Source organism: Callithrix jacchus, chromosome 15 (assembly GCF_049354715.1).
Source record: "Callithrix jacchus isolate 240 chromosome 15, calJac240_pri, whole genome shotgun sequence".
In the NCBI taxonomy this organism is placed as follows: domain Eukaryota; kingdom Metazoa; phylum Chordata; class Mammalia; order Primates; family Cebidae; genus Callithrix; species Callithrix jacchus.
In genome coordinates, this window is record NC_133516.1 from 28,184,928 (window position 1) to 28,210,022 (window position 25,095).

At 42.2% G+C, this 25,095-nt stretch overlaps 1 protein-coding gene across 5 annotated transcripts in view; it reads left to right on the forward strand.

Annotated features, from left to right (window-relative positions):
- The window catches only part of LARS2 (leucyl-tRNA synthetase 2, mitochondrial), a 168,364-nt gene that overhangs the window by 64,275 nt on the left and 78,994 nt on the right, over window positions 1-25,095 (forward strand). For all 5 annotated transcript variants that reach the window (XM_035275054.3, XM_002758269.6, XM_078350650.1 and 2 more), the window contains exons 7-9: window positions 2,504-2,647; window positions 19,178-19,285; window positions 21,674-21,833. In XM_035275054.3, the coding sequence (XP_035130945.2) occupies window positions 2,504-2,647; window positions 19,178-19,285; window positions 21,674-21,833 (412 nt within the window). The remainder of the gene's footprint in view (window positions 1-2,503; window positions 2,648-19,177; window positions 19,286-21,673; window positions 21,834-25,095) is intronic.

Sequence of the window (25,095 nt, forward strand, 5' to 3'; positions counted from 1 at the left end):
TATGATTTGTCAATTAATATATTTTTTAAAAGAAATAATTAAGGCTGGGTGTGGTGGCTAACGCCTGTGATCCCAGCACTTTGGGAGGCCAAGGCAGGTGGATCACCTGAGGTGAGGAGTTTGAGACCAGCCTGGCCAACACAGTGAAACCCTGTCTCTGCTAAAAATACAAAAATTAGCCGGGTGTGGTGGCGGGCACCTAGGGTCTCTGCTACTCAGGAGGCTGAGGCAAGAGAATTGCTTGAACCCAGGAGGTGGAGGTTGCAGTGATGTGAGTGCCACTGCACTCCAGCCTGGGTGACAGAGTGAGACCCTGAAATAATCCAGGTACAGAAAGACAGATGTCATGTGATCTCATTTATATGTGGAATCCTTAAAAACATTGACATTTTAGAAGTAGAGAGTAGAATGTGGCTGCCAGAGGCTGGAGGGGTGGGGGTGGAGCGAGGGAATGGGGAGTTACTGAGGGGTACAAAGTTCCATCTAGACTGTAGGTGAAATCATCCCATGATTTCAACATTGGAATACAGCTATCCCTCTGACACACTGGCCTGTGCCCAGCCTTAATTATTTCTTTAAAAAAAATTATTAATTGGCAAATCATAATTGTGTTATATTTATGGAGTACAGTGTGATATTTTGATATATGTATACAATGTAGAATAATTAAGCTAATTAAAATACTCATCACCTCAAAAAAAAAAAAAACAGAAAAGAAAAATAATTAAGTGGTACCCTTCTCTCTAACCCCCTAGTACAGGCAGGGATAATAGATAAGAAAATGGACCTTTGGTTTATTAAAGTTTTTAGGTCTAAGGTAATTTTGTGCCATATTTTGTCTCCTCTATGTACTTATTAAGTCAAGGCTTTTGGGAGCCCTATCTTAGAAGGGAAACAGTATATAATGCATGTCTTTCCCATCCAACTCTAGACTTCACATGCTTAAATTTTTCAATGGGGCCACTACTCCTAGTTGTAAAATCACAGCCCACAAATTACAACCCACAGATGGGTTAGCCTCCCCTCACCTCTACTTTTATATAACTTTTAGACATGTCTCTGGATCAGTCGGTCCCAGCAGGAAAGAGAGCACATACCTAAAAGGAGTCATTAAAGAAAATTTGATAAAGGACTATTTGTGTGGAGTTCAAGGAAACTCAGAAGGGATGCCAATGCCCTTGACCCTGGTAGCAAAAGGATACCTTTGCTATTTCTAGGCTGCAGGGGCAACACTAGGGAGCAGTTAGTGGAACCTGGGAGAGCAGTAGCTATAGCAGCAGGGGAGACCTGCCCAAACGGGTGATGACCTCAGAAGAGGCACATGACCCCTGCCAGCCCATGGGCAGGAAGCAGCCAGCGTGCCTGTCATTGTTCGAACCCAACTGGAAGGCAAGGGTCCAAGGTAATGCAGGTCAAATTCCTGGGCCACAGAATAGGGCAGGAAAAGGGTCTGGAGGGGCAAATGGATAATAGTGAACAAAATCTCTTATTAGAATTGCTTATTAAAAATTTTACAGCCAGGCATAGTGGCTCGTGCCTGTAAACCCAACACTTTGGGAGACCGAGGCGAGTGGATCACCTGAGGTCAGGAGTTCGAGACCTGCCTGACCAACATGGCAAAATCCCATCTCTACTAAAAATATAAAATTAGACGGGCATGGCGGCACATGCCTCTAATCCCAGCTACTTGGAGGCTGAGGTAGGAGAATCACTTGAACCCAGGAGGTGGAGGTCGCAACAAGCCAAGATCACACCATTGCACTCCAGCCTGGTCAAGGAGAACTAAACTCTCTCTCAAAGAAAAAAAAGTCACAAAAAATGTGTATGAAGTCAGGATATTTTAAGTCCCCAACACATCTCTCTTTATTCATTCCCTTCTTTGTACCAAGTGGTACCTGAATGTCATAAAGGTATGAATGTAGATGACAGGGGTAGTTATTTTAAATGAAGATAGACACTAACTAGAACTCTAGGGAGAGAATCTTCATAATAGTTAAGACTACATGTTTTACGTGTTCTATCAGCAAAATGAATCTATGGAGACAGAGCTCAGAAGAGCTACCATTGTGGGGGGCAGATATTGATAGGTAGAAGGCACAACATGGTTACATGAGTATATACCCATGTAAAAATTTGAGTTGTACACTGAAGATTTCCCTAAAATAATCCTATTGTGTTAAATTTTAAATAGGTGCCATTTTTTCTTCTTTCATTCTGCTTGCTAAGATTTTTGCATCCTACAAGTTCATCCTTTCATATAAGATACCAAAGTTGAGTTAGACACATCTTTAACAGCTTCCTTCCCAAGCCTGTTCTAATAAGATGAAAGCACAGAGGAAATTAATGTGTTCTTTGTACAATTTGCAAATGATTTTTTTACCAAGCAGTACTCCATGGAGCAGAGCCATTGCATTTGCAGGCCCTCTCACATGTAAGAAACCTCAGGATGGTCTCATTGAGAGTACTCACCAGATTGTGCCATTTTGTTTCATGAATTATACAGGCCTTGGTTAACTGGGACCCAGTGGATCAAACAGTGCTTGCCAATGAGCAGGTGGATGAACATGGCTGTTCCTGGCGTTCTGGAGCCAAGGTGGAACAGAAGTACCTCAAACAGTGGTTTATTAAGACAACCGCTTATGCAAAGGTGAGTGTCAGCCTGGAGGCTCCCCACTAATGCCTTACATGCTGGCAGGCAACACCGAAGGCTTCTGGGTATTAGAGAGCCTTACTGTAACAGGGGGTGAGCTCTAGGAAGGGCTGGGAGCCATGGGTGTACAGACAGGAAGCAGCTGAACCTCATCACTCACTTAGCTGGTGATGGGCTTGGATCTTCCATTCTAAGTCAAGTATAGCACCTGGAGGTCACTGTAGGCCATTGTTTGCTGACCTTTCAGCTCACTGCCACAGAGGTCAAAAATCATCCATAATTGTGTCAGTGATAAAGCTTTCAAAAAGAGAGAGGGGGCCTTCCTTATATAGAAAAAGAGAGAGAAAAGAAAAATGTCTTCAACTATGTAGTTCTGCTGAGACCTCCAGAAAGATAGAATGAAATCTCAGATAATGACCTTTGGTTTATTAAGTTTGGTGCATGTCTTTCCCATCCAACTCTAGACTTCACACGCTTAAATTTTTCAATGGAGGTCCAGAAGAGATTATCTAAAAGAAGTGAAGAGAATGGCTGGGCTCCATGAGGGAAAGCCAAGTGAAAGTGAACTAAGCCAGGCACTAAAGCTTGATAAACTGGTTCCTGGGCCTTAGTTTCCTCATCAATACAATAAGCAGGTCGGACCAAGTGGTCTTTCAGGTGTCTTTTAGCCCTTTCCATGTTGAGAGAGTCAAGGCAAAATCAATCACTGAAAGCAGGGGCTTTTTAAGTCACCAAGAGCCTGGGCAAAAAATCAGTTCTGTTTGTACTAGAACCACTCTGTGCAATGTGTCCTTTGAGCTTATCAAGTTTCAAGGTGATGGAGTTTAGGGGTCACTCCCTGAAACTCCAGAGAGAAATGATTAAAGCATATGAGGGATATTCACATGGCAATTTGGTGACATTTGTATTCTTATATATGCATGAGACTGGACATAAGCAGAGTCTGAAAAGGTAAGAGCATCATGAAGGACTACTCATGGTATGCCATGGTAGTTCTTCCCCTGTGGTAGTTACTATAAGAAGAATAGTTGTCCCCTTCCATGGTGGCCCATGAGTTGTTTTGTGGGTACTGAAACTGACTCTGGCTTAGATCCAATACTGTTGTCCTTATACAAAGAAAATACAAGGTTCTCAATAACCTGTGATCACTACAAAACTTTGTGAATTAGAACTGTAGTACACCATCTCACAATACCAATGCCATATGGAAATATGACCTCTAGTTTCCTCACACAAAACACGTCTTAAATGAGGCTGTTTTCTCGTTGTAATTTATTCTTAATGCAGCAGAGAATAGCATATAGACTTTGGGAAGTGCTTATTAGAACTTGTTAACATGGTGCCTTGTTCCTTTAAGGCACAGCAATATTGGAGACTGAATGTGAAGAAAAAAGCTGAGGATGTTGCTTTCTGTATCACCCTATGCAGTGGGAGACCCTATCTGCTGACAGTTGGGGTCCACTACATTACAGTGAGAGAGATGCTTGGTTACCTCTTGGAGCTGTCAGATGATTCTGTTATGGGCATTGTTGGAAAGGCCACCTAATTAGATCTTTTGTTTTGACCTCAGCCTCTAGTTGGAAATCTAATAACCTAACTGAGGAACATTATTTAAATTGTCGACTGTGAATTTTCAGCTGTTCAGTGGAAATGGTTAGTTACTATGGTGACTCACCTGGTTCTTGCTGAACTCCTGTGCAAATGTATTGAAAAAAAGGTCAGCACTTGGTTTGTTCTGAAAATCAGAAGAGAGAGAACAAGACTTCACGAAGCCTAACAGAGAATAATGCTATAGGGCTGAGAACAGAACAGAAACACGGACATGAGGCGGGGCTGTGCAATACTGGGAAATGTTGGCATTATAATTCAGCCAAGGGTATGTAGTTGAGACCCCCAATAAAGACCATGCATTAGAGTAGGGATGACACCCTAAAACTAAGGACAAAATCAAAATAGACTTATTTTAATAAAAAAATGAAAGTAAATGTGAGTGGTTCAAAGGGAACTTCCAGAACAAATCTCAACATCTTTAAAGGGAGACAATGTAATGCAGACTCCCAAGGTTTTATCTGCAGTGTCCTTCGTATAATTAAAGATTGCTAGACTTGCACAGAAGCATGAAATTATGGCCTAAAATCAAGGGGGGGGGAAGGTATTTCAATAAAAATAGACCCTGAGATGACCCAGATGTTGGAATTAGTAAATAAAGCCAAAGACATATATTATATAAATGGTCTGGGACTTAAAGGAAAACATGGTCTTAATGAATGAACAGATAGAGAATCTTAGGAGAGAGTAGAAACTTAAAAAGAAAAAAAACGAACCACCTAGAAATCTAGAATATAAAAGTTTAATATCTGAAATGAAAACTCCACTCTTTGGGCTACAGAGGGATAAGTAAGGGTTAGATAGACATAAAACTGCAGGGTTAGGTAGACATAAAACTGCATAAAACCCCCCTCACACACCTATGTAGGGAACAGCATGTGTAGTGGACCTAAAACAGAAAGGTATATGATGGGTTTCAAAAACTGAAAGAAGGACACTGTAGTTTAAACTAAAAGAGCCAAGCAGAAAGGCTCAAGATAGGGCTGGAGAGGTGTTTAGGGGATAAATCAGGCAAGGCCTTTAGGTTCTTAAGGAATTTGCACTTTAACCATGGGGACTATAGGAAACCACTAAAGGATTCTAAGGAAGGGAATGACGTGGTCAGATTTATGTTTTTATAAGATCACTGTGGAAGGAAGGGTAAGAGAGATACAGAGATACAGTTAGACCAGTTAGAAAGCTATTGCAATGGTCCAGGTGTGCAAAATTTAGATGTAGGTGAGAATAGTAGAGAGAAGCGAGTAGGTCAGAAAAATACTCAGGTGGCAAAATCCATAGAGCTTGGTATTATAGTGGAAGAGAGTATATAAGAGATGGTGGCATCAAGGAAACCCTGGCTTGAATACCACATGGATGGTTAAGCTGCCTGCTGGGATAGCGAGTCCTGGAAGAGATAGAGTCCTGACCCTTTGCAGTTTGAAATGGCCATGAGATACTTGAATAGATATATGAAATAATAGGGAAATTGTCATTTGGATTATTTGGGAAATTAGGTCTAAAACTTCAAAGATTGAGTGAGATAGGACATTTGTTTTAAAACTTGGTATGATAAAAGTAGACCTGAGTTAGTGAAGAAGTCCTGCTATATAGATAAGGATGAGATGTTGAATCAGCTAGTAATACTTTCAGCTGCAAGCAACTGGAAACCCGAGATACAGTGGTTTAGACAAACAGGAAATTACTATTCCCACATAACAAGCCACCAAGACTGAACTAGGATAATACTCTGAGTTGGCATCTCAGTAGTTCTCTTGACCCTTTCTCCCTGTCACCTTATGTTTGCAAGATGGTTGCTACATACAGCTCCAGACTTCGCGTCTCCATTCAAGACAGGAAAGGACTGGGCATAGTGACTCATGCCTGTAATCTCAGCACCTGGGGAGGCTGAAGTGAGAGAATCACTTGAGCCAGGAGTTCAAGACCAGCTTAGGCAATATCAAGACCCCCATCTCTATTTAAAAAAAAAAGCAGGGGGGAAGAAGCAGAAGGAGCAGTGCCAAAAACTTCCTTTTATCTGGGAAACAAAAACTTTCCCAGAAATCACCAGTAGAATTCCACTGACGTCCTGTTAGCCCCAAGTGTGTTATGGCCACCTTCAGCTTCAAGGGAGACTAGGAAAGCAGGCTTGGGCTTTTTAGTTTCTGTAGTTGAGCTACAGCAGGGAAGAGGATGGGCAGTGGGGTGCTGGGATGGGCAGTGAGCTGTGCCTGCACAGTTAGCTTTAGAGCTTTGTATTTGCATCTCGTTTTGCAGCCCTGCAGGCTGCCTCTGTGATGTATGACTGTGGTCTGCTTGGGAGCATGGCTGTGAAGGAGCCCTCCTTTCATTCACTTAACTTCCTAATTTTAAAGACAATGCCTGACGTGAAAATTGCAGAGAACCCAGCAATATAAAGTTGCTTTATTCAGGCTGTTCTGTGATATATTTGATTTTTCTCCTCTTACCCCCGAGCCAGTCTTCCTAGGATTGTTTGCTTTGTGAAACATTAAAGTGATTTCAGCCACTCATTCTGTGAAAAAGAAAACTTGCAGTAGGAGTATCTGAAGAACATGAATTAGTCTTGGCAGAGCTGTGTGGGCAGTGTCTTGTGGGCAGCACTGCTGAGGTGAGAGCAAGGGGAGGAGGATAGATTGGAGACTTATTTACAGCAAGCAAAAGGATTCAGAGTCTGCTGGAATGCCTCAGTTCCTGACAGCAGAGTGACAGTTGGAGGGAGAGACGTAGAGAAGACCTCCCATAAGAACTTTTCTATTAGAATTGTGATTTCCATTTCTCCTGCTGACTCCACTGGCCCCTCTTGGCTGCACTGCAGGCTCTCAGCCCCTGGGCACCATGCATATGTCCCTCCTTGGTGTTAAGTGGACATAACCATGCCCTCATGGTGCTAACTTAGTCAACCCCCACACCAAATTGGTGGTTATGTTTTCCCAGTTTTCAAGAGTTACTTGGCAACTCCTGTAATATTCAAGAGCAAAGTCTGCGTTTGCCTTCGTTCCTACCTGATGGTCTCAGATCAGGACTCAGGCCTTTCTTTGTACCATCTTACTGAACCCTCACTTTAATCTTCTGAGCGTAGTTGCTCCTCTTGTCTCCATTTTACCGATGAGCAGACTGAAGCGCATACTAGTAATAAGTAACTGCATGGGGATTCAAATCTGAGCGGCTGAGCTGTTAACCAGCAGTCTCTCTTCCTTCTCTGCATCTGAATTCATTCATTTTTTTTCCTCAGATGTTATTGAGTACTTGGCCAGACCCTAGGCGGGGTGCTAAGAATACAGACAGAGCAGCTGAGATCTCTGCTCTTAAGAAGCTTAGACTCTAGCGCCACAGACAGTGGTAGACATGAGATGTCACATCCCCTGCAGGAGAATGCAGGGGAGATGAGGAGGAGGAGCCCCAGATCTGCCCAGCAGTCTAAGGAGGTATCACTGAAGAAGTAGGGAAAGATGGGTAGCGCAAGATGTCTGCAAGGGAGCATCTTGTTGCCTTCCAGATGTGCAGGAAACCTTATTCTTCATCGAGTATTTCTAAGCAGGATGAATTTGTGCTGGTGAGAATAGATGGGCAGCAGCAAGCCATTATGAAATCAGTGGGCATGGGAGGTAATAAGTGCTCATTTCCCTGCCCTCTTTGTTCCTGTCCTCCTGGTGTCACCTGCGAGCTTGTGGGTAAAGCAGAGGTGCCTTTACCAGAACATGCTGTTCTTGCTTTAGCCTGCAGAGCATGCAAACATGGGGCTGGAGGAGAGAGAAGGTGAGGGGAGAGAAGGGAAGTTTGTGCCAGTTCTTTGGGGAGGTGGTGGAGAATGTTGGAGCAAAGAGAAAGCCTTGGAGGAGCAGTGAGGCACCGTCCAGCCTCCAAAAGTCACCTGAAGTCCAGAATGAAGACCTTTAGGGGACCTTTGTTCCAAATCTAAGGCACTGGGCCCTTCAGAAAGTGGGCCTCTTGCCTGGCTTTCTGCTCCTACCTTCAGATCCTGCTCAGCACCAGAACACAGGCTGGATCACAGGTAGCACCAGGAAGTGCCTGTCCAGTAACATCACCCCCCTTAATCCCCTTCACCCCTGTGTTGCTCTAGAAGTTTTGCAAAGGGATTGCTAGGGAAGTTTGGTAACTTGACTCTACTCTGCCCTCTGACCTCAAGAAAGCACCTCCCCTTGTTTGTGCATCCAGTCACTGCCGCCTCCTATGTGTGCACGCTGGGCCTTAATGGGGGCACAAATTAGATGTTGGCAGAAGAGGCAAAATAACAGAACTGAGTGGAGCAAGGGAGAAAAGTTTAGCAAACTGTCAGCTTCTCTGCAGGGATCTGAGGACCGGGCCAGGGCTGGGATTTGATGATCATGATGCTTGGATTTATCTACAATGAGGGCTTTCTCTTAAAAGCTCTATGGTTTTGAAGCTCTTACTGCATTTATCCCCACTGTGCCCCTCTGTGGTAAGACAGGGCTGAGGGTGGCCTTATCCCTCCCCACTTAAGATTAGATACTGTGGGGTAGGAGGCCAGAGCCCATGCCGGCTCTCAACCCTTAGTCTCAGACCAGTGCTCAGCCACACCCTCAGAGCCTTCAGTCTCTCCACCAGAATTCTCCCCCATGCCATGGCTATCTCTTCTCTTGGCTACCGTAGGTTCTACTCCCAGTTCCAGGAATCTGGTTTTGACTCCTATCTCACAAAGCTAATTAATGATTAAATTCTGCCCCTTCTTACATAATATCTCCTGCTTCTGTTCTCTATTTTCCCTGCCTCTCCAGGATCTTTTCTCTCCTAGGCTATTCTGAATTGAACTCTCTTCTTCTCTATCCTCCATCCTATGCTCTCAGCCCTTCTCAGCATGATTGCTGGCCGAAGTGGTCAGTGCCACAGGGACCAGGTAGAAGTTGTTACTGGGGAGCCAGCCCCTCAGAAGTCCTTCTAGGGATGGGACTGGGCAGTGGTGGGATGGGGACAGAGGCCAAAGAAAGGTAGACAGCTCAAGGCTGGCTTTTCCCTGGCACTTCCCAGGCAGGCAAGAGGCTTCCTGAGTCGAGAGAGTAAGATCTTTAATAACAGCTGGGGGCCAAGGCAAGATTCTGGGAGGAGGCAACTGGCTGGCTCTCAGCAGGCTTAAGAGGGAACTTCCTCCAGGAAAGGTGTGCCAGGGGTTGGTACAGAGCTGTACCCTCACTCTGGGATCCAGAAACCAATGGTTTCCAGATGGTAGAGACAGTACAGGCCATCAGGTTTCCCTCCATGGATGCAGGGCCGTCTGCCCACCTCCCAAATGTCCCCCTGCCAATGCCTAGTCACATCTGTATGTAGTCTCTATTAGGTCTATTCTCTGCCATCACCTCGTTTCCCTTAACTCTGACTTCTTGCCCACACTCCACTGTCTCTTTCTGTCAAGGAAATAAAGACAGCAATGCTTGGCACACATACTCCAGAGTGTGTGAGAATAAAAGAGGACTTCTGCAGGAAACACAGTCTCTGGGTCAGCAACCTGCTCTGCAAACAAAGGTTTTCATGCTTTATTTCCATGATGGAAGGAACGACTGCAAAGGAAAAAGGGAAGAAATATCTAGTAGTATACCCCTTATGATGATGGGCAATAAAATAAATTGTAAATTTGATCAGGAAACAATAAAGATAGAACTAAGCATTGCCTGTTCTTTTAAACCCCTAGTGTCCTTCTTGAGCTCCTATTTTTCGGGTATACAGGTCTTCTTGAGGTGTCAGCCTAGACTCCATGGGAGGAAAGAGATGTATTTAGCCTCTCATTGAGGCGTCCCAGGGATTGCTGCAGAGGCCTGGTGACTGTCACCAATTAACCTCTTTAGCTTAGAGAGTTATTTGAACTTTAAAGCTAGAAGAAACTTGAGAGAGCATTTAGCTCATTGTCCCTGTAAAATATAAAAGCAAATAAACAAAAAACCCCTCATGCCTGCCTTTACTGCTGCCTGAAATTGCAAAATCAGTATGATGTCAAAAAACAAATTAAGATAAAGGAATAAGGTGTTGCTTTCTTTTGAGCAGCCCACATCATGTCGTCCTCACACCTTCCCAGGGGGCTGATTGCCATCCTGAGGTGTGTGTCCCATCCTTGAAAACTGCTAAGGTCTTATTTTATAATTGAGGTGCCAAGACCAGGGAAGGGCCAGAATCCAACTTGGGTTTCTTCAGTCCCAGTCCTGCATTTTTTTTTTTTTTTTTTTTTTGAGACTGAGTCTCACTCTGTCTCCCAGGCTGGAGTACAGTGGTGCAATCTCGGCTCACTGCAACTGCCATCTTCCGGGTTCAAGTGATTCTCCTGCCTCAGCCTCCTGAGTAGCTGGGATTACAGGCACCTGCCACCATACCTGGCTAATTTTTATATTTTTAGTAGAGATGGGTTTTCACCTGCATTCTTTACCCCTGCTTTTGGGGACAGTTCCCAAGCAACCAAGCATTTCTGAGAATCATGTGCAGATAATAGCCCATCAGCATGTGTTGCATGCAGGAAGGGAGAGCATTTGCAGTAGAAAATGCAGTAAGTACAGAGAGGGCACAAATGACCAGGTAATGGCAAGTGCGGTGATTAGAGGTTTTCTGGTTTGTTCTTGATGGAATTGACTCGTTGCCCTCTCTGTCTTGCTTTTGTTATTACTTACTCCAGTGCTCTGTCCTTCCCCTGGGCTCTTCTGAGCCCAGCTGCAGAGAGACCAGTAAAGACCCATCCAGTGGCTGCTGCTGCTATGAAAGAAGCAAACAGTCATTAACAGATGCATACATGTCAATACTGTGTTTTTCAAAGTAAGCATTCTCTTATGCAGAGAGACACTTTTCCACAGCATCTTTCCACTTCTCTGTATATTTGCTTACTGTTCCAGGATGGCTGGCTAGCTCCAAGTGTCAGATTTGCTCAAAATAGAGACTTAGTAAAGCTGTAATAAGTTGAAAACTCAGGTAAAATGCATTCTGTAGTTTTCAAAGAGTATTAACAACATGCTTTTAACTATGTAAAAACATATTTACAAACATACATGCTAGAGTTTGTTGATCCTGGCATGAGTAGTTTCAAATTGAACGCTCCACTAAAAAAGAAAAATGCTATCAATATATTGTTAGATGCTACTGATTGTAAGACATGTCCCAGTGTCGGAGTTTTTGGGAAAAATGTGTATCTTAGAATGAATACAAGATAGGATATAAATAGGATGGAAGGATATAGAACAAAATATTAATAGTCATCTCCCTGGGTATTTTGGCCAATTTTGGGTAATTGTTAATTTTCTTCTTCTCTTTCCATGAAAAGATTATTGCTGGGCAAGGTGGCTCATGCCTGTAATCCCAACACTTTGGGAGTCCAAAGCAGGTAGATCGCTTGAGCTCAGGAGCTCAAGACCAGCTTGGGCAACTGGCAAAACCTCATCTCCACAAGAAATATAAAAATTAACCAGATGTAGTGGTGCATGCCTGTAGCGTGTGCCTATAGTCCCAGCTACTCAGGAGGCTGACGTGGGAGGACCACTTGAGCCCCAGGAGGTTGAGGCTGCAGTAACCTGTGATTGCCCCCACTGCATTCCAGCCTGGGCAATAGAGTGAGACCCTGTCTTTAAAAAAAAAAAAATCATTTTGATTATCTTAAAAGAAAACAGCATGATATCTGGGTTATATCATTTATATACATATCCTCTTTAGACCTGAGTGTCTTAGAAAGAGATGACCTTATGTTCTTGCAAATATTCAATCTATAGGGAGGCTTCCAACTTGAAGGTAATTGAGCAGAATGTCCCCTGGAATAGCTGTTGCCATTTTGTTTTTCATCAGCCTTGCCCTCAAGACTCCCCTTTCATGGAATAAGACCACCTTTTTAGGTAAGGATAGTCTAGTGCCACAAATTAGGCTGAGGATAATTTTCAAGTTGTAGCTATTTGGCTACTCCCCCCCTCTCCTGTGGGAGCCTCTCTCTTAACTTGTAGACCCAGGGAGGGAGGGGCAGGGAGGTGACATAGGTGGCCTCTGAGAATCGGAAGTAATCTCATCAGACAGGTGGCTCTGTCATGGGGAGAGTTTGGCCTTCATCATCTGCATTCTTAGGAGTGTGGTGGTGACATTTCAGAACCTGTAGTCACCTTCTCTCCAAAGTTACTGGAATTAGGAATTAGAATTGTTCTACTGCTATAAAGGTGGGTCAGAGGAGGAAAGAAAAGATGGGTAAGTGTAACCTGAGTGGATGTATGGATAAGAAGAGATGAGCCGAATTAGCTGCTCCTGTACTTCCTGGTTCCCTTTACTGTATCCTTTTCCACAGAGCAGGTACATGAGGCTATGTAATGAAGTCCCCAGGGCATTCCCTGATGGGCATACCTGGAAAGCGCATCCTCTTCTAGCACAGTGACACTGTTTACATATATAGGAGTTCATTTATGGAAGCCATTCTATAGCACTTGTTTTGTCCCTCTCTTTCCCATAGCTCTGGGGTGTGCCCTTGATGTATGTGTGGCTGCTTGGTACTTCTTTTCCTCTTGCCCTGAAATCCCATGAAACCACACCTTGTTGGCAAGTCATACATCATTAGCAGGATGCTTTGCTCAGAACTGATTATTTCCCTGCTAGGACAGCACCTGCATTGGAATTGAGACTCTTGGATAGCACAATAGTATTTGCAAATAAATGTTTGCATTGAGATGCCACAACAAATAGATTTTGCTTGGATTACATAGCTCATTCCAATGAGAGGTTGATGCAGAACTATCATAATAGGGAGGCTTTATTATGTTTATGTATTAGTCATGCTTCTGTAAAGTCAAACAAGGCAGACATCATGCCATATAGGTTTTTTTAAATGTATAAATCTTCATGCCAGAATCAAAGCAGGACAGGGGACTAGACTGTGAGAGAAAGTTCATTCCTCCAGAATATTCTAGAGGGAATATCTACATTTTCTTTTTTACATCCTTCAGGCATCAACTTTGAATATCTACATTGTTAAACATCTTGCTGCCTTCAGAATTGGTTTTCCTTTTTTCGAACTTATATATTGTGTCTTTAAAGTGATTGCATTGAAATGATTCCCCCTTCCCCCCCAAAAAAGAATAAAGAAATTTTGGCAACGAGAATAAGTTTTAGAAAAATATATATAAATCATAATTCAAAAATAATTGCAAATCAAATCACACCAGTTTATAAGTATGCTAATTATCAAGCTTTTTAAAAGTGTGTATTTTAATTAGATGTTATCTTTCAATCTTGTGTCTTCCATTCACTCAAGTCTGTGTCCAGTTCTTAAGGTTTTTGATTCTCCACCCTTCCCTTAGTAGCTAATACCTCCGCTTCTTTCAAAGGATCTGCACTTCTCAGTCTGCATGTACTTTTTTTTACCTGGGTCTTCTAAAATGTATCATGTTTTCAGTCCACTTTTTCTAGAATTCTTTTTCTTTTTTCTTTTCTTTTCTTTCTTTCTTTTTTTTTTTTTTTTTTTTTGAGATAGAGTGTCACTCTGTCACCCAGGCTGGAGTGCGGTGGTGCGATCTCGGCTCACTACAACCTCCACTTCCCGGATTCAAGGGATTCTCCTGCCTCAGCCTCCCAAGTAGCTGGGACTACAGGCACACACCACCACACCCGCCTAATTTTTTGTATTTTTAGTAGAGGCGGGGTTTCACCGTGTTAGCCAGGATGGTCTTATCTCCTGACCTCGTGATCCACCCACCTCAGCCTCCCAAAGTGCTGGGATTACAGGGGTGGGCTACCGAGCCCGGCTTTCTAGCATTCTCATTTGTGATCATGTTGCACCTTGTTCTTAATGCTTCAGCTTAACTTTCTCTCTTGGGAAGTTAGGATTTGTTCCTAGCATTATTTCTAGCATTTATTTATTCCTAGCATAATGTTAGGATTTATTCCTAGCATTATTTCTGCTTCTTTGAAGAGAAAGTCATATTAGCCATGTTGTATTTAATCCTCTTTTTGTCCCCAGCTTTTCAGTTTTAATCTTTCTCTTTCTTATTCCTGATTATATTTTGTATTACCAAAACCTTTTTGGTTGGATGTTACTTCAGCGCCCCCCCACCGCCGCCGCTTTTTTTGTGCATGTTCTTAAACACTGGCTCATGAATGCCTAGTTCTGTTTCAATTTTTTCAAGCATCTTCACTCAGATGGTGTGCCTACAAAGTGACAGTGGCTGTCTTTTCAGACACATTCTAGCAGAAACAGATTTAAGGCCCGTTTGCAAACCACAGTACTTCTGAATAGGCCAAATAGCAACCACAGGGAACCTTTATAATCAGAAGATCTGGATAATTCATTATCTTGGCTCTGCTGCTGACTTATTGAGTTTAGGGAAATCACATGACCTCTCAGAATCCCATTTAAAAAACTTATGAAATGAGAGGCGTTGAATAAATTAATGATTTCCAAAGTGTTTCAAAGCCTTGAGAGTCGATAGGGAGGAGTTAAGGAATTAGAGGACAGAAAGGGCATTTCTTTCAACTCTTACATATTGGGTTCCCTCAGATTTGATTTGCAAAGGATTTCATAGCACTTTAAAAAAGAATCTAAAAACCTACTATTTTCCCAGGTTTTTGGATTCTGTGAGCCAGTGGGATTTCTATAAATTAAGATTGGCCAGTATAGGGGAAAGATACACATATCAATCCTGTTTGCCAGATGTAAATACATGAAATGAGATACATACTATCTACCATCACTGAACACATTAAAAAAAAAAAAAGAAGGCTATAAACTAAACAAAATCCCAAACAAACAAAACAGCTTTTTTTTTTTTGAAGGAAAATTTGTATTGTTTTAATTATTTTCATGTACAACGGTGTACATTTAACCCGGTTTCGTGGCAAGTTATTTAGCCTTTGCCTTTTCGAGTTTGGCTATGCCAGCCATAGACTTGGGACCCAGGACGTTGCCACCCCAGTGATGGCGGATCTCATCGTATCTGTCATTGTAATTGGTGCGGATAGCTTCCACCAGCTTAGCCAAAGCACCTTTGTCTTCTGAATTAACAGCTCTTTAAATTAAACTACTGGGCCAGGCACAGTGGCTCACGCCTATAATCCCAGCACTTCGGGAGGCCTAGGCAGGTGGATCACAATGTCAAGAGATCAAGACCATCCTGGTCAACATGAAACCCCATCTCTACTAAAAATACAAAAATTAGCTGGGCATGGTGGCGAATGCCTGTAATCTCAGCCACTCGGGAGGCTGAGGCAGGAGAATTGCTTGAACCCAGAAGGCGGAGGTTGCAGTGAGCCGAGATCGCACCATTGCACTCCAGCCTGGGTAACAAGAGCGAAACTCCATCTCAATTTAAAAAAAAAAAATTAAAAAAATAAAAATAAACAACTGTAGCACTGCTCACATCATTCTTATTCTGGCAGAGCCTTGGTCTGGGCCAGCCCGGGGTTATCAGCAGCTGTTGGACAAGGTGCTTTCTGAAGCCCTGTTCATCAGAAAAACAGTCGTGAATAATGTTTGTTATATAGTGGGGACTAAAAAGAGCTTGCAGAGTTGTTCGAGATGTTGATTTCATTTAGTTAATTTTAAAAATCTCTTTTGGTTTTTAAAAATATTCATAGATTTGGTTAGGTTTTAAGCAGGCGTTTTTCCAGAATTAGCATATGAAAACATTCACATTTCATCCTATTTGAATCTTTCATCTTCATCAAGATCTGAATATTTTAAGTAAGGTTTCTCCATAAGAAGTTTCCCAGCCTTGACGATTCAATCTAGAAGAAAAGGTACAATGAGAGAGCTAATACACCAGTGGTTCAGTAATGCTGGTAAAGGAAGGGGCATAAAGTGCTGTCAGAATTAGACCCAGTCAGGGAGATCGAGCCAATTTTCACATCATGTACTGTGGATTTTTATATGCTCGAAAGACATCAGATCCCGTTAGACCACATATGGGTTTGTTTGAAAGTTAAATGGAGCCTCATTGGTCTTTAGAGAGGAAAAGCTATTGGTCATTTTCAAAGTTTATAATATACTTGCATGCTGGTTGACATTTAAGACCCCCTAAATTGCTCTAAAAATTGAAAAGCATTCTAGAGTACTTAACTTTATCAGAAGATTAATTAATGGTTTATTAACATTATATTAGTATATAATTAATATATTCAAGATTTTCAACCTTTGCTACTATGATGTTGAGGCATTACAAAATCAGCTACTATAGATATATATGTATCAGCATATTGAAACTTTTATAATCCATTGATGTTAGTTAGGAAACTTGGTTACAAACAACATAAAGTTAACTGTGGTTAACTTAAGCCAAAGAGGAATAATCAGAAGAGAATCAGGTTACTCTCAGTTGAATGAGAAAGCCAGAGATCCAAACCCAGACAGAAATTAGGGGAGAACAAAGGCACAGCCACAATCTTTTCCCAAAAATGGTCTGATTAAGCCATTGCTGCCATTGGTACCAGCATCTCCCAGCCTCTCAGTCTGGTGTGGCATTGAAGGCAGTTGATCCTGGGCCTCTGCATCACCCCACAGTGTTCTGAAACTGTACTGAGCCTATGATTGGTTATACTCCTTAGCATCAGTGGGGTGGGGAGTTGGATATGGTGACAAGTTTGTCCCCTTTCAAGCTTCCATAGTTGATGGTGGAGCCCTGCCACTCACCTATCCTATAGTTCTCCTCAGGAAGGTATGCTCTAGTTGAATGAGGCTGAGTGATGAACTAAGAGATCTGAGTACAGTGGTCTCAGGCCTGGCTCCAACTGGCTAAGTGATGTTAGGCAGGTTGCTCTCTAGACCTGTGTGTCCCCATCTATAAAGAGAACGAATTTTGATGATAACCTCAACCCTGTGGCTCTATGACCAGGGTCTTCCTTCTAGGAATGAAATAAAAATATAAATAAGATAATAGATGCAGATGGATCTCTAATGCATGCCTTTTAGTTAGAGTATGACAAGCTGAAAATATCTGAAATACAGATATGGGAAAGCTGAATTTATACTATTGTTATACAGTTGTAATTGCATAGCAGAATATCAGACTGAATGTGGACTTAGGGGTCAGCTGCATCTGACTTCAAGTGCTACTTCCACTGCTCCATCCCATACTCATAGAGTGACTTAGGAAAAATTTCTGAGACTCGTTTTCTCATCTGGGACTTGGAGTATTACTACTTGACTTGTGCTGTTGATGTGAAGATTAAATGACGCAACATGCACAAAAGTGCCTGGTACTTAGGAAGTGTTTTACAAAGGTTATTACTTCCCTTTCCAGATGCCTGGGGATTGGGTTCTGTAGTACTGCTCTCTAATTCTCTCCCTTGAGTACAGGGAATTAAATGGTAATTTAATGAACATTTGCCCAGGATAAGGCACAGTTCTAGGCTCTGGGCCAGGCCCTGTGTGGAATATAAAGAACAATCAGAGTTTGCAGTTGAGCCGTAGAGATCACAGGCCAGTATTTCCCTATGCCGTACTCTCTCAATTCAGATCAGGAGCACTGTGGGGTTAAGAATTGCGACCTACACAACACCAAACTCAGCAGTATGTTTTTGTTGTTGTTGTTGCTTTATGTTTTTATTGTGAAATGAAATATGGATGATCACATAAAACAATGATATAGCCTGTTGAATTATTTTAAAGCAATAGTTTACGTAGATAGATGGTAAATATGGAAAATGCTCTGGGTATGTGTGTTTATTTTTTGTTTTTGTTTTTTGAGACGGAGTCTCACTGTGTCACCCAGGCTGCAGTACAGTGGTATAATCTTGGCTCGCTGCAACCTCTGCCTCTGGGGTTCAAGCAATTCTCCTGCCTCAGCCTCCCAAGTAACTGGGACTAGAGGCACGCACCACCACGCCTGGCTAATTTTTGTGTTTTTAGTAGAGATGGGTTTCACTATGTTGGCCAGGCATGTCTCAAACACTTGACCTCAAGCGATCTGCCCACCTCAGCCTCCCAAGGTGCTAGGATTACAGGCGTGAGCCACCACGCCCAGCCTGTTGTTGTTGTTTTTTATCACATATTAACATAAGAATCTTTGTGCTGTAGCAGAAAGAACACTGTTAGAAAATCTAGGTTCTAGTCCTGGCTTATCAATTCCTGTGACCTTGCATGGGCCACATAACCTGTTGTAACAGAAGTTTATTCATCTGAAAATGAGCTACCATACAAGAGTGTGTGAGAAGAAATACATATGAAGGTACTTTATGAATATAAAACAAACAAATAAAGCATTGTTACATTGCCTCTATTAACCATCATATAAAGGAATGTGAAATTGGGATCTTCACATTACAAATATGATTGACTTTTAAATCCATCTGTTGAAGGGGCACATCTCAAATGAGGTTACATCTCAAATAAGGTCACATCTCAAATAAGGCACATCTCAAATGCTTGAGGTCCCAGAAATAATTTATATAAAGACCTCCATTTTAAAGGAATTTAAGATTAAAAGGAGACAAAGATGAAAATCAATGTATGCCATTTTCTAATGGCAAATGTTTCCACAAATTAATGTCATGTTTCCCTTATATGTTTATAAAATTAATATTTTTAAATGCAAAGATATAATGTATAATGTCCTATATATGATATTGTTTGATTGTAGAACACTCATGAATGGCTTAGAATTTCAAAATTCATAAACTTGAACTTAATTTTTTTAGTCCCTAAACTATGGGAGAAAATGTACTAAACACACTTGCCAAAGATGTGAATTATGATCTTTCTTTGTTAATTTTCTTCTTTCCATGAAACCATGACTCACTTGGGACAGCAAAATCGGTCAAACCCATCTCACATGAACTGAGTCATAATAAATGCATTCCTGGCTTCCTCTGACTTAGTGACCAAGGAGAGAGCCAAATCCTGAACCTCCTTTAGTGTCTCTGCTTTTCCTGCCTTAACAAGCCTCAAATCATTTGCTTTTTCTTAAATAAGCCTTGTGCATCTACTTCTTTCTTCTCCTTCCATTTGCACAGGCCATGCAGGATACGTTGGCAGATCTTCCAGAATGGTATGGAATAAAAGGCATGCAAGCCCACTGGATTGGGGACTGTGTGGGCTGCCACCTGGACTTCACATTAAAGGTGAGCAAGTGATAGCAGCTCCAGCAATTCGTGTCACAAGTCTTCTTCTACATTTGGGACTCATTGAGTAAACCAGCAATTTGGGACTACACCGCAGCACAGTCTAAACATGCACAATTTAAAATTTTCTAGTAGCCACATTTTTAAAACTTGCAAAGAACAAGTGAAATGAATTTTAATAACATTTTATTTAACCCATTGTAACCAAAATGTTTCTCAAGATGGGCTCAGTAAGAAATGATTTATTAAAGAGTTTACATTGTAGTACAGTCTTTGAAATCTATATTCTACATTTATAGTTCATTCTAGCTATATTTCAAGTGCTATGATTCATAGCCACAAATTGCTACTGGCTACCATACTGGACAGCACAGACAGAGGATCTTCAGGGGTCCATGAACTCCCTGAAATTTTATGTGCAAAATGTTTGTGTGGGCATTTTCCTGAGCAATGGAAAATTTCATTGTATTTTCAAAGGGGTGCATGTCACAAAGCAGATTAAAAGCCAAGGAAGCAGACACTACCTATAACACCATTTCAAAACTGGACAGACTTACAGCTTAGGGATTGTGTTTGAAACTTCTGCGGAAACACTGTTGAACGGTCACAGTATAAGGCCCACCTACTCTAGAACTTCTCTTTTTCTCTGCTGACTAGAGAACTCTCTAGTTCTACTGATGTTTTTTTACCTAGGTGTGCTTTTTACCTGGTTTGCTTTTTCTTATCCTTCTGACTTCTTCTCTCTTCAAGGCTTTTCTGCTCTGTTGATTTAGCGCCAAACCTGCCCTCACCTTTGTCCCATCAAAACCTTTAGAAGCAGCAGCTGAGACAAAGTTGGCCTTCCTTTCTAGACTCTTCCATACCTGGTGTCTGCAAACACCTGCCACTTGCCACTGAGCTCAAAATTCCCTGTGCAGCCTCCTCGCAAAAGTGATCCAACTTATTCCAACTGCAAACATGGAAAGCCTCCCATAAGGGAGTGTGTACTTTGGAAACATTTCAGTAACAAATGCTGGACTGAGCTTTTCCTCTTACTGGTTTCCTGAGAAAGTGGCAAGAGTTCTGAAATTCAGTCCTGCCATGATTTCTGTTTAAATCTTCAGGGCCATCTCTTTCATGGCCTTTGCATTAGCCTGAGTCTGGTCCTCATATCCAAGGCCTTTGCTCCTTAGCTAGCGTTCAGGATATGGGTCTCTAAGCCTGCTGGCTACTGTGTGTGGAATGTCTTCTACACTTTCTTCTTTGCCCAGCATTTTACTATGAACATGTTCTTATCTCCATTCCTGGACCCACCTGAAAATGAGATGGGGCAACACACTGTCTCAGGGAAGGAAGCATCTCAGCTCTTTAGGACAGGCCACATGTATGCCTCTGTGTCCCCAATTCTGGCTCCATAGATGACACTTAATTGACACTTAGGCCATGTGGTAGACTGTCTTTTAGTTCATCATTGGCACTCTGTCAGTATGTTTAAATAAATGCATGAACGAAGTAGCACCTGTCCAGTCTGTGTCCTCCCTGTCTGTCACATTAATTGGCCTTCAGTGGATGGCTGTGTGCCTCTTCCTTAAAAGGCATTTTAACTAGCTCTAGGGACTCATAGTCATGAACTCAGCTCAGGCCATCCTTTCTCTCTTCAAAACACTAATAAACTTGGCACCTGTTTTTCTTCTTAGAAAAGTAGATGCCTTTTTTTAATACCCGTAAATCCTTGAAGAAAATACAGCTTCCTTCTCAGAACACAAACAACATAACACTAATAGTTATTTTTGAATTGTGAACAAAGGAGCCAGGAAAACCAGGAGAGTATCTTTCTGAGCATTCTTTGTTGACTGCCTTCAAGTTGGGAATGCCTGCATGCCTGGTGTGGGGCAAGTGGTAGGGGGTGTTTCTGAAAGGGGAACTGTGATCCTTTTCTCAGCTTTTGCCAGACACCATCTGAGTCCCCATACTCCTGGTCCAGTGGTCAGAGCTGTGATCACTGTTGGGGAATGAGGGAAGGGAATGTAGTTAGGGAGCAACACAGCCCAAAGGGAGGACTGAGGAATGACATCACTTTTTTTTTTTTTTTTTTTTTTTTTGAGATGAAGTGTCACTCTGTCACCCAGGCTGGGGTGCAATGGCATGGTCTCAGCTCACTGCAGCTTCCACCTCCTGGGTTCAAGCGACTGTCCCGCCTCAGCCTCTCGAGTAGCTGGGACTACAGGCACGTGCCACCACACCTGGCTAATTTTCGTAATTTTAGTAGAGATTGGGTATCGCCATGTTGGCCAGGCTGGTCTCGAACTCCTGACTTCGTGATCCACCCACCTTGACCTCCCAAAGTGCGGGGATTACAGGCGTGAGCCACCGCACCCGGCCAACATCATTCTTCTTTCCTACCACCAGGTTCATGGGCAAGTCACGGGAGAAAAGATGACTGCCTATACAGCCACCCCTGAAGCCATTTACGGCACCTCCCATGTGGCCATCTCGCCCAGCCACAGACTATTACACGGGCACAGCTCTCTGAGGGAAGCCTTGAGGATGGCCCTTGTCCCTGGCAAAGGTGAGTTGGCAAGTTACGGCTCAGTTGGTAGGATTGTCAAAGGTGAGTTGGCAAGTTACGGCTCAGTTGGTACATTTGGATGGCGACTCCCAGAGTTCATGGTCCTTTCCTGTATATCATCTTGTGTAGGCTGTTCTTTGCCTTAGCCTTATTTTTTGTTTTTATTTTGAAACAGGATTTAAAAAACTCAAAATATTTTGATTACCCTTGATTTCTCCATGAGTTACTAGTTTGTCTGTGTCTTGAGCTTCCAGTTGAAAGCTCAGCTTTCTCCCTTTCAATATAATCTAAAGTTCTTTTCTTCTAATTATAAATTAGGAGAAGATGTAGGAATCTATTAGGAATAGAATCTTCTCCTAATTTATAATTTCACCATCAAATAAAACTACATTGTCAGACCAGAGGGAAGCCAGTAAGAATGAGAGAAAACGTCTCCAACTTAATTTTATTGTTTTAAAGAATTTATGTGGTTCATCTGAGCGGTGTCCTCCATACAGATTTTAAACATACCTGCTTTATGCATGGATCGAGCTGACCTGGAATTGGCATATCAGGTTGTACTTGATCTGTGAAGGTTTGAAGATTCTGTGGTTGCAAGCAACAGAATCCATCTCTAACCCAGAGGAAAAGGAGAACATGTTAGAAGGCTGTGGGGAAGACCATTGCTAGAGGAATAGCTGAAGAGCCAGTCTGCAAGAGGAGCTGGACAGCGCAGCCCTGAGAGTTCAGGGAGCAGGAACTCACAGACAGTCCCTAAGGGCCACTGTCAGAGTAATTCTGCTCAAACCCAAACCCGCCTTCAGTGCCTGAAGCTCTTGATTCAAGACTCCTCTTGCAGGGAAAGGTATTTGATTGGTGTGACTCGGGCCCCCAGCCTCTTTCTTGGCAGAGGGAGGCCAGGCACCTTCCTTGGCGGACCACAAAGGGAGTGAGGGGGAGCTTTCCAAAACAAACTTGAAGGCTCTTACCAGAGAAGGGGATATGGAGCCTGGGCAGGTGAAAGGAAATCCATTCGATGTTAGAAATAAGACTCTGAGGTGATTTAAATATTTCCACAAAAATCTCATCCCTTTTCTCTTTCGTAAACTATAAACTTCAACCCGAAGTAGGCAATCTGAATTATTGGGGTCTGAAATAGCATTTGACTAAAAAAATGTTTGGGTGATGATATTAAGTTACCATCTCTGAAATAACCAGAATGAAACATTTCCTAATACTAGGTCAGAGAGATAGACAATGTCATCCCAATTTCTCTCTCCTTAAGAGTTTAATTGTTTACTTAGACCATTAAAGCCGGATTCAAATCAGTGAGTACTTTCTAAAGAGCCTGCTGCATGCACTCTTGGTGGGGCAGAGATGAGCCATTCCAGTCTTAACTGGATGCCCCTGGGAGGCAGAACAGAAGACAGCCCGATGCATATGCCACTCACCCCACACAAGACAGATGTCACCTCTCAGTTTCATCTCTTTGCCATATGCACTGAAATAGAGAAAAGAGTCTTTTGAGTTAAAATTTCAATGTGTGCTTATAAATCTCAATATAGCTATCTCTCTCAGGTTTATTTTCTCTACTTACTCAAAAGAAAAACTGGATACTTTTCAACTATTTATTTTAAAGGGATATCTCATAGTTTTTACTCTCATGAGCAATTTGATATTCCTTGAGGGCTATGGTGGCCGAATAACATCTAAAATGGGGAAACTAAAACATGTAAACATCTCTAGCCCTTACATTTTCTCTTATGGCTAATTTGGGGACACAAATGAAAATAAGACAATATTAGTAGGGGAGCTGTAATTTGCTAATGAGCTAACAAATTATAGAAGATAGATTTCCTGAGATGAAAAGCATTGTATAAATTCATTTCATATGTAAGAAATTGTACATTATTTTAGTACATGCAAACAGCACTGTTTTCATGACCACATGGATATCGACATACCTGACCTGACCCAGTCATTTCATTTTGGCAAATTTAGTGCCAAGTGTAATGTTCCATTTGAAGGGCTCATTAGTTACTTTCTCTCTTCTTTTTAATAACCTCTGAAATTATTCCAAATGGAAACATTACACTTGGCAGTAAATTTTTCCAATTCTAATTTTCAGAGTAGAAATACTCTTTTTACAGATGTCAATGTATTCAAAATCTCTAGATTAATTTGCACATCAAGTCCCTGGATTTTGACATCATAGTCACAGAAGGCCAGTACAGTGCATTGAGTGTAACACAGTGTTCCCAAAAGGTGAATTCAGATTACCCTAGGAGTGTATGATTTATGCCTCTTCTGGCCTTTGGGGTTACATTTTAAACCAGGGTGCTGTATCACTGCTGTCATTTACCATTGCTGACCACCTCATTTTTTTCATTGAATGTCAGATTTTAAGGATGATTTGTGTTAAAGCAGTGACCCCTGAGTGTCATGGCAGCACACACTTGTGTGCTACGCTTATCACCTGCAGGAGTTTCAGTTCTCAAACATGAGCTCCTCCTGTTTATTTCTACATACCAACTCCTGATTTGGCCCAAGATGACCAAGATTCTGGTCCTAGATCCATCCATATGACTTAAGGAAGATCACGTAACCTTTGTAAGTTTAGCTTTCTTGGCAGAGTACGTAGTGCGGCTGTCAGCCAAGGTGGTGTTGGAGGACTTTGTGGGTGGAGAAGGAGCCCTGAGGGGCTCTGAGGAGGAGAGTGACACATGTGGACAGGGCGATGCTAGAGTGGCAGGCTGGCTGACCTCATTAATTGTGGAAAGAGGTGGCAGAGTCCCCAGAACAGCAGGAGTCAGGATGGAGGGAGGGAACAGGCCTGAAAAGTCTATGGAAGGCTGCGAGGGTGGAGGATCCCAGGATGATTCCTTGATTTCTAGCCTGGCCACGTAGGCTGCCGATGTTATTGACTAAATGTGCTGTTTTTGCTTAGCATCCTTAATTTGGCACAGATTCCTTTGAGAGAGGAAAAAAAGCAAGGTGCTCCCCTAGAGCTCTTGAAATTTAGTTTATTTCCACAATCATTGACGTTGCCTGCTTTTCTCAGCTGACCAAATCTGACTTAAGTCATGTTATGTAAGCTCTGACTTGATAGGAACTAGAAACCATAAAAGGCATCAATGGAGAAATATCATCAAGAGTTCTAGAAGCTGTTCTGTCTTTTCCTGAAATCTTTTCTTACATTCCTAATATTAAAATATTCAAACCCTCCACACATTTTAGCTCTGAGTCACCAACTATCTACACAATAATTTTTTGCTGAAAGGGC